The sequence below is a fragment of the Pagrus pagrus genome (assembly GCF_965226575.1).
Source record: "Pagrus pagrus genome assembly, chromosome: 7".
Taxonomy (NCBI): Eukaryota; Metazoa; Chordata; class Actinopteri; order Spariformes; family Sparidae; genus Pagrus; species Pagrus pagrus.
This window is the reverse complement of record NC_140191.1, coordinates 32,668,914-32,679,080: the sequence shown is the minus strand read 5'-3', so window position 1 is coordinate 32,679,080 and position 10,167 is coordinate 32,668,914. Positions and strand designations below refer to the sequence as shown.

The following is a 10,167-nucleotide window of genomic DNA, read 5'->3' as shown; positions in this document are numbered from 1 at the left end:
TCACTCATTCTCCGGAGCTGCTCTTTGCTGTGAGAGAGTCTCTGGCCTCAAAAGAAACAAACAAACAGGCCGGCCGCAGGGCGGGCAGCCGCCGGTCTGCCCTGCCACCTGACCTGGCTGTTTGTTTTTACAAACCAAAAAAGAGAAATAACCCAACATCAACCCATTAACACCAAACAACAGCTGAACATCCAGTTAGGAAATCATAACGTGTTAGTTACGCTGACAGAGATTCTCGTAGCCCTGGTCATCTGCTGGACAACAAGAGAAAAAAAGATTGGTGGGACCCGAGGCCAAGTGCGTGTTCTTGACCCGGCTACTTTTATGTTACTATAGAAGGAAAGCAGAAGTACCTCAAGTCAAAGAAAAATGTATATGAATAATAAATGCTGTACACATCAGATTTATTATTTGAGGAAATTGTTCATGTCATTCTTTGCTTTTTTAATATTGTGATAAATATCATATCATGGACGTGAGTGTTTGGTAGTGTAACATCCCTAGTATATATACATGCTGGCCAAGCTGTATCAAGCCATTTATATATTATTTCAGCTACTTCAGTTGTTTAGGAGAGTGCTGCATCGCTGTTTTGATGTGAAACTCCAGAAATGTTTTGGGTGAACTACAAAACTTCACCTGCTCATCTCAGGTAATTCACCAACTAATAGATGACATAGTATCACACAAGGCTTTCCAAAAGTGCCATAGCTTCACACATAGCCAATTAGCATTTAAAATGTACCAACTGTTGTGCCACGTTCAGATGTTGTACAGCTTCAACCTAAAAAATTAATGGTTGCACATTGCACTGTCTTGACATATTGTAGATCTCACAAGGCCTCATCTGAAGTTGTGTTTAAGTCTGATTCCCACCTTTCTTTTGATTTATGTGTGTTTGACTTATGGCACTTTTGCATGTACGGTTATGAATTTGCATGGACATTAGTTAACATGGAGCAACTGTTCAACACTGAATAAATCTGGCGTAGACATCTGATCACCAAAGGTGTTCCTGATGAAATTCCTTCAGTGGAGATATGAAAGAAGTGCTTCTTATGCTAAGTACTATTAGAAACAAGGACATTTTCCCCCCTTTGTCTCAATAAAAAAGAACCCTCAGTCAATAATGTTCTCACAAACCTTAGAGTAAAAGTATCACACATTAATTGTAGTATGTTGAGAGAAGAGCTAAATTGTGTTGAGACTTCAGATTGTTCAAAGTGAAGTACATACAGTGTCACAGATTTTATATTTGCTTTGACAGTCATTACTGATAACCCTAATAATCATTCAAGACCTACGTGTTTGAGTGTTGATTCCTTTATTTGTACATGTGTGAGAGAGGGGAGGGACCCGCTCAGGCTCGCCCTTCCTTACTACAGCCCAGTTGATTACAGTTTTCTTTAGCGGAGTGCTGATGTGGCGAAAATAATTGGGGTCATTACTGTATCATCTATTCCTTGTTATTGTTTGTGCTGTTGGGAGAAATAAGATGTGTTACACATTAAAAAAGTTCAGATCCAGGTGAAATCCTAGTCTTGAGTCTCCAGGCAGAGAGCTTGACACATTGTAGGGCTACTGGAGCTTCTTTTTTTCTCCCCCTTTATTCCTGTTGTCCTTCTCCCTTGGAAATGTGATAATAGTGGGAAAAATCTTGATATTTTATTCATAAAGTCAACAACATAAATACTGAAGCCTGACCTACTGTACATGCATGAATAGATAGAGGTCACCTTTGTCTGGTTACATACTGTACCAGTGTGAAGAATCATTAGTATTCACATGAAAAAACATGAGCTGCTATCGGACTAGAGGGGCAGTGCAGTTATATTATGAATGTGTACTGGCCCCTGCCTTCTAATTATTTAAAGTGAAATTTACAAGTAATATACATATAAAATATGAAAATCATTGAAATCTGTCATTGTATATGTCATACAATGTGTTTTTGAAAGTAGTCAGATTTTAGGTCCCGAGGCAAAAGCTCTAGGCAGACTGTTGAAATCATGCACCAGCAAAATGTTCAAACAATATTCAAAGAAGAGAAATCTTTCGTTTTATTTAAGGCAATGGTGCATTTCATTCGATCCAAGTTACAGGAAGTACTGGATGATACAATGGAGACTGAGGAAGGATTCAGCAAGCTTGAATAAACCTAACATGAATAACCTTAAAGGGGCTCTGTGGAACTGGTTAGTTTATGTTAGTGGGCTCCATTAAGAAACTAGCTGCTGTGTTTGCAGAGCAGAGAGAGACACTGAGAGGACACCCAAGTCCTTCACAAAGAAACCCACAGTCCGGCAACATTAAACAACTTAAACAAATCGTCCACCGACTTGTATAGGCAACTGAGAGACACATTTTATGTATCACACACACAAACACACACACACACACACACACACACACACACACACACACACACACACACACATATATATACACAGTATATACACATATGAAAGAGAAGACCAGCATACCCTTCATAGCACTCAGTGTCCCACAGTCTGTTGTGTGCTGTTGTCCAGTTGTAATTTCCTGCCCACTCAGCCCCTCAGTCAGCTAGAAGACCATAACAGCCTGTCAGCCCAAACTGGCACTGAGACAATAACTAGAAAAAAGGGGAGAAAGTGTGCTACATGTGTCCAATAATGGCTGTGAGCAAAGAAAGCCCCCCAGAGACAGTTGTATCTCTCTCTCTCTTGTACTTCCTGGGAGAATGCCTTTGGTAATCACCCATGTGATTAAGCTCTTTATGTTTTTTATCTTTGCAGCTATGTGTTTTACAGTCACACTGCACAACACCGTTTAACGCATTCTTATAAAATGTACAATCGAAGCTGAACTTTTTTAACATTATCCTACTGTCTATATTGAAAGTCTTTCATTATTACATGCTATTCCCCTTCATGACTCCACTCCACAGCCAGGTGCCTCTTTCACTTCCCTTTAGAAGCTAACTTTGCATCAGGCTCTAACGCCCCACTGTGAATAACAAGCACAGTCTCTGTGAGAGAGTGGAGCAGGACCTGGCAATCACATCTCATTTGTGGAAGAGGTGTAGGTTCAGCCTATTAGCCTTTGGTCCTTTAAGGCTACACCATGATAGGCTGTGTCTAGGAGACAGCTTCTAAAATGGGACACAGCTTAAAACTCAGCCTGAGTAACACAGATTTACCTTGATTTGCAAACTATAAATACAAGAAGGAAACTCATTTAAGAGGTCTTGTTTGGAGGAAAAGCATTGCTGCACTGACTTCTGCTGATTTAATGATTGAATGTGCATGCATGTTGCGTGTGGCTGTTTTATTTTTTATCAGTTCTTAAAGGAGAGAACATATTTGACTCACTGAACATCTGCAGGTGGCCAGAAACATGATTCAAGGTTCATTGAATTGTCATTTTACAACACAGGGTTGTACAAAAAACATGCAAGTTGTAGTCCCTTTATGCTACATAAGACAAACTAAAGAATTTTAAGGTGGAGTTTTTCGGAAGAGTTCAGGAGTCTCACAGCCTGAGGAATGAAGCTGCTCTGTAGTCTGGTGGTACAGCAGCAGATACCTGTGTATCTTTTGCCAGACAGCAGCAGGGTGAATAGGATGTGGCAAATGAATGCTGATGTTGCGCTTTGTCGTAACCATATTATGTGCACACTATGGTGTGGCAACATTAACTTACCAAACTTTGAACAGTGTTGTAACCATAACGTTGTGACATTCAGAAAAGCAGGATATACTGTAGCAATGTAAGTTAATAACTGCAATGTTATCAGGTGGCAAGAAACACAATTCCAAATTCAGACTACATGTCTGCTGGATGTTGTCAGGTTACACAAAGGGGACCCAAACACAAGACACACAGGCAGTTAAGTAACTTGATCGAAAAAGTTCAATTGAGTTTATTTAACCCTCTATGGTACGATGTTACCTCTTGTAGTGTTGTAGTCAAGACTGCACCAATCGAGACCAAGACATTACCGAGACCAGAGAGTACCGAGACCGAGACAAGGCCAAGACATTTGGAGGTTGAGACCAAGACAAGACCAAGACCAGTAAGGCATGGACAAAAAGCCTATCAGCGGTGGTCTTGACCGGTCTCGTTCAAAAAACCTGAGTCCGCCCAGTCCGAGACCGAGACAAGACCGAGTAAAAATGCCCTCGATTCCAAGACAAGACCAAGAACCTCAAAAAATCCGATCTCGAATACTACAACACTTACCTTTTGGCAACACACCCATTTTTGGCTTTTTACACTCACACAATACATCCCCAGTTATGATGCAATACTTTAAAAAAGAGACAGGACCATACAGAACCAAAAGCAGTGTTTGAATTTGTCACATGACTCTCTGGAGGCCATGCTGAATCTCTTTTTGCAGACTTTCTCACAGGGATCAGCTCAGACATTTCTCTCCACAAAAATGGTCTGAAAAGTCTTTCCTGGCCTTTTTCAGTCAGGAAAAAAATATTCACAATAATGAGTGATTAAGTTTAATAGGCTAATGTACTTTATTTGCTAATTAAGTAATGAAAACTTGTTAAAATGCAAATTATGCCTTGAGGCAACACCTTGCCACTGTGAGTATTTTCCATGTGTTTTTAAATAACTTTTGTTCAAATTTGAAACAATAACTCTCTTTTTTCATTACTTACCATTATGGCACACTGTTGCCTCAAGCAATGCACCCCGAAAAGTACCCCAAAATATATATTCTTTAGATTATGGTTTTTTTTTTGGTCTATTTTATGACAAAAACACACTCCAAACATTTTTTCCCAACTGGCATCATAATGCCTACCATAGGCAAGGCAAGGCAAGGCAAGTTTATTTGTATAGCACAATTCAGACACAGGGCAACTCAAAGTGCTTTACAGGCGCATACAATTACAGTAAAACATTTAAGATACATTAAAACAAAACATTAGAACAAGTTGAGAAATAGACATTTAAACAAAACATTAAAACAAGTTAAGAAATAGACATTAAAACAAAACCTTAAAGCAAGTTAAGAAATAGGACAACAAAAGTCACAGAGAAAAAATAAAAGTCACAGTGCAGTTCAAAGACTTAAAATTGCTTCAGTGAAAGGCAGTGGCAAACAGAAAGGTCTTCAGCCTTGATTTAAAAGAGGTGAGAGTCGGAGCAGACCTGCAGTTTTCTGGGAGTTTGTTCCAGATGTGTGGCGCATAGTAACTGAACGCTGCTTCTCCATGTCTAGTTTTGACTCTAGGGACTGAAAGCAGACCTGAGCCTGATGACCTCAGAGGTCTGGATGGTTCATAACGTGGCAGCAGATCAGAAATGTATTTTGGCCCGAAACCATTCAGTGCTTTATAAACCAACAACAGGATTTTGAAATCTATTCTTTGACTGACAGGAAGCCAGTGTAAAGATCTGAGAACTGGAGTGATGTGATCTACTTTTTTGGTTCTTGTTAGGACTCGAGCAGCAGCGTTCTGAATCAGCTGCAGCTGTCTGATGGATTTTTTAGAGAGTCCTGTAAAGACACCGTTACAGTAGTCGAGTCTGCTGAAGATAAATGCATGGATAAGTTTTTCTAAATCCTGCTGAGACATAAGTCCTTTTATCCTGGATATATTTTTAAGATGATAGTAGGCTGATTTTGTAATTGACTTAATGTGGTTGCTGAAGTTCAGGTCTGAGTCCATTATTACACCGAGGTTTCTGGCTTGGTTTGCAGTTTTCAACATTATAGATTGAAGCTGAGCAGAGACTGTGAGTCGTTCTTCCTTGGCTCCAAAAACAATTATTTCAGTCTTATCTTTGTTTAACTGAAGAAAACTCTGACACATCCAATCATTGATTTGTTCAATGCATCTACTTAGCGTTTGTATGGGATTGTAGTCCCCTGGTGAGATGGTTATGTAAATTTGTGTGTCATCTGCATAACTATGGTAACATATTTTGTTGTTTTCCATTATCTGAGCTAGAGGAAGCATGTAAATGTTGAATAGTAGAGGCCCCAGAATGGAGCCCTGGGGTACTCCGCTTGTCATTTTCATCCTTTCAGATGTGTAATTACCAATAGACACAAAGTAGTCTCTATCATTTAGATAGGATTTAAACCAGTTTAGTGCTGTACCAGAGAGTCCCACCCAGTTTTCTAGTCGGTCCAGTAGTATGTTGTGGTCGACTGTGTCAAACGCAGCACTGAGATCCAGTAATACTAAGACTGAAATTTTGCCATTGTCTGTGTTTAAATGAATGTCATTGAGGACCTTGACTAGAGCAGTCTCAGTGCTATGATGTGGTCGAAATCCTGATTGGAAGACATCAAAACCGCCATTTACTATTAAGTAATTGTTCAGCTGTTGAAAAACAGCTTTTTCAATGATTTTACTTAAAATTGGGAGGTTCGATATGGGCCTGTAATTATTCATTACTGATGTGTCTAGATTGTTCTTCTTCAGGAGTGGTTTAATAACTGCAGTTTTCATGGCTTGGGGGAAGACGCCTGAAAGTAGAGACATGTTGACAATCTGTAGCAGATCTGGAGTCATGCAGTCTGAAACTTTTTTGAAGAACCCTGCTGGTAAAATATCAAGGCAGCATGAGGAAGATTTCAAATGTTGTATTATCTCTTGCAGGTTTTTGTCATTGATTTGGTCAAATTGTGTCATGGTGTTAGAGTTGGTTTTCGGTGGACACATGGATAACACGCCTCCTGTACTAGGTACGGTGGCACAGACCGCTTGTCTAATTTTCTGAATTTTGTCAGTGAAGAAGGATGCAAATTCATTACAGGCCCTGGTAGATAGATGTTCAGAGGCTACTGGCACAGGAGGGTTTGTTAGCCTGTCGACAGTAGCAAACAGGGCACGTGCATTATTATTGTTTTTGGTGATAATGTCTGAAAAGAAGGACTGCCTTGACTTTTTCAGTTCTAAATTAAAGATGTAAAGTCTCTCTTTATAAATGTCAAAATGAACTTGGAGCTTAGTTTTGCGCCACCTGCGCTCTGCCTTTCGGCATTCCTTTTTTTCCATTTTGACAAGCGTGGCATTTCTCCAAGGAGATTTTTTCTTACCAGAGACCACCTTCACTTTAGTGGGTGCAATGGCATCAATAACATTTGTAACTTTAGAACTGAAGTGATCTACAAGGTCATTGACGGAGAACCTGGAGAGGGGAGGTGTGGAGGAGAAAGCCTCAATGAATATGTCACTGGTGTTTTCAGTGATGTAACGCTTTGAGACGACCTCAGTTTGAACATTTGTGTACACACATATATCACTCTCAAAGAGAACACAGTAATGATCAGAGAGAGCAACATCAGATACCAGAACCTTAGGAATGTTCAGACCCTTGGAGATAACCAAGTCTAGGATGTGGCCCCTGTTGTGTGTGGGCTGCATCACATGCTGAGTGAGTCCAAAGTTATCAAGGACATTAATAAAACACATAACATATGAGTAGAAATGCCTGAATTAGCCAAAAGGTTAAAAACAAAAGCAAAAGAAGGTAGAAGAAAACAGTAATGACATATATACAGAACAAGTGTGAGGGTGATGGTTTGCATTGCCTCGGGGGAAAAAGTACACATGTGCATGAAAGTGCTGTACCAGCAGGGGGTAAGAATAACAAAACAACAACAGACAAACTTGAAGTGACATTATTTACTTTTGTACCTAAAATAACAGCTTCAAAAGCATTTTAATGTTACAGTGTCTTGTAGTCAGGTGAATGGTGCCTCTGTCACTTGTTTCTGCACTATGTAACTTTATTTTGGTATTTTTATGATATTTCATATTTTTCTGAGTCCTTTCCTGGCAATTTCAATGAGCCATGGTGTGCCAGATATGTTTTGACAAATAACTGTGTTGAGTAAGAAAGGAAGAAAAACTGACGAAGCGATTTAGACATTTAGGTGTGAGGATGTGTTGGAAATAACTGGGCGCAGTTACTTAGCTGTTACTATGCTTGAGGTACAGTATATTGTGTGTTTTACTACTACTACTACAGCAGTAGTAGTAAAATTGTAACCATATTAAACCAAAATAATGACACAGTCTACATGTCTATTCGTCAGTGCTATGCCAAAGTCTCTGTGCTGTACCTTTAAGCAGATGTTATTCACAAATGCGAGTGGTAGGTAAATCAAAAAAATTAACTATTCATCGAAAGTCCTGCAAGCCTTAATCTTGATCTTCCTTTCCCTGCTTTCACAACGGCACAGTTGAAAACAGCATACAGAATTAAAAAGTCTTTACACATTGCAGTTTGATACTTCTACTTTGCAGCTGTCAATATTACATGCAGTAGGCCCCTATGTGGTTCTTTCAAGCTGAGGCTTAACTTGACTAAATTTAAACCAAGCTGTGCAGTAACCACAGCACTTCCTCTTTCATCGCAAACAGAGAAAAGCCTTACCTCTGGTCAAAATAACAAGTGTGCTGCTTTCATCATACACTCACAAGAAAGAGACAAGTCAACCACAGGGCTGAGAAACCTCTTTCATCTACAGCAGAAGTAGAGACTTAAGCTAAAGGCACATTTGGAGACAGCTGCCACAGATACATTTGCTGTTACTACCAACTGTGAGGTAAGTTGTAAAAGTATACAATTGTTATGTGTTCGCTGTAGTTAAACTCATATACAGTGTGTGTTTTCATCAAGATATTGTAATCAAGATAATGTGATTGTGTCTTTTTTCATAGATAACCTCAACATGGCACACGGCAGACCGATGCAGTTCCTGTTTCATTTCGTGTTGGTGTTATCAGTCATTCTGACCTCGGCTCTGAAAACCCTAAATTCAAAACAAGAGCTGCAGGACAGCGGGTTCGGTCAACCGCCGCCTCGCCATGGTCTCAAGTTGCTGGTGTGGTACGTTCAGAACTGCCTTGACAACAACATGGTGGCTCTGTGTGATCCCACTCAAGGGGAGTATGGATTTCATGTGTTTTTGAACCGGGGGCCAAGGCGTCTGCTTCCAGTGATAAAGGACAAGAAGCAATACAGATACTACACCATTGGAAACCTCAACGCTCCTCATGCAAAGGACCTGCCATATGAAGTCAGAAAGTACTACAACCGCAGCGACCCTAAAAGTAACATGGACAGAGTTTTGGTGAGATACAACAACAACAATAAACACGTCGACCAGATCTATGCCTCTGCACATTATAAAGTTAAAGAGACGTACATAATTGGCCCCAATCTTTTTGATGCTCTTCGACAGCCTACAGCCCTCATTAGCATAGAAATGTGATGTACTTATGATGCTAAATCTTGCTGTGACATCTTTAAAAGCCCGGTGACTCTTTCCTGACGGACTTTCAAACATCTTTTAAATATCATGATTGACATATATTTGGTTGCTGCTTTTCTTTGTAGTCAGAATAAAAAAAAAAAGTGCCAGACTACTTTGTTGAGCTTATTTTAAGGTTTCATTGTGAGTCAGGAAGGTTTGTGAAAGAACACACAGGCTGCCAGCTTGTAGAATACACAGTATGCAATGCTTTGGAAAGTTTTTTGACCAATAAATAAGTGTTCAAATGTGCTGCCTAAGAAAATTTTTTCTTCAAAAACCAAGTGATTTCTTTTGTGTGTGTGTGTGTGTGTGTGTGTGTGCGTGTGTGTGTGTGTGTGTGTGTGTGTGTGTGTGTGTGTGTGTGTGATTCGATGACAAAGTTGCCTATGTCGAGACTTTTAAGAAAAAAATCATGTTTATTCCAACTTGGGGCTTATTTTCCCAGATTGAACCATGTTTTCGTCAAGATGACATTGAAGTCACAAATGCTGAGCACATGAATTTGTGCGGGTTTGGGAACGTAACATCACAACAGTTACATCCAATGGGTCAAGAACAATGAGCAGTCAGTCAGACAACGTGTCAACAGGCCAACAGTTCATCCAGATAAAAAGTTAAGGTAAGGTAAAAGTAACAGTGAGCACACCTGAAATGTAGTAATAAGTCCTTGTTGTACAGGAGAACTGTCCACATAACTACAGCAGGTCAAAGATAAACAGTCAGACTGTGTGGGTAATCACTTTTTAGTTAGTTAGTTTGGATTATGATCTTCAACAACATCATCGACAATAAAGAATATAAATACACCATGATGCAAGTGACACATATCACAAGCTGTTGTTTAAGAAAGCTATAGTGGTGGTATAGTCTACGTTCACATTGTTTCA

The 10,167-nt window shown here is 39.7% G+C and overlaps 1 protein-coding gene across 1 annotated transcript; it reads left to right on the top strand.

The window, feature by feature from the left end:
* Positions 1-8,518: 8,518 nt before the first annotated feature.
* On the top strand, positions 8,519-9,468 carry LOC311259598 (uncharacterized protein). Its single transcript, XM_084356833.1, has 2 exons — positions 8,519-8,569; positions 8,685-9,468. Exon 2 carries the CDS (start codon positions 8,696-8,698, stop codon positions 9,236-9,238), a length of 543 nt encoding a protein of 180 aa, XP_084212959.1. The 5' UTR covers positions 8,519-8,569; positions 8,685-8,695; the 3' UTR covers positions 9,239-9,468.
* Positions 9,469-10,167: the final 699 nt, after the last annotated feature.

Bases quoted from the DNA above. Each gene is read 5' to 3' on its own strand.
- LOC311259598 (XM_084356833.1), top strand. From the start codon at position 8,696: ATGGCACACGGCAGACCGATGCAGTTCCTGTTTCATTTCGTGTTGGTG.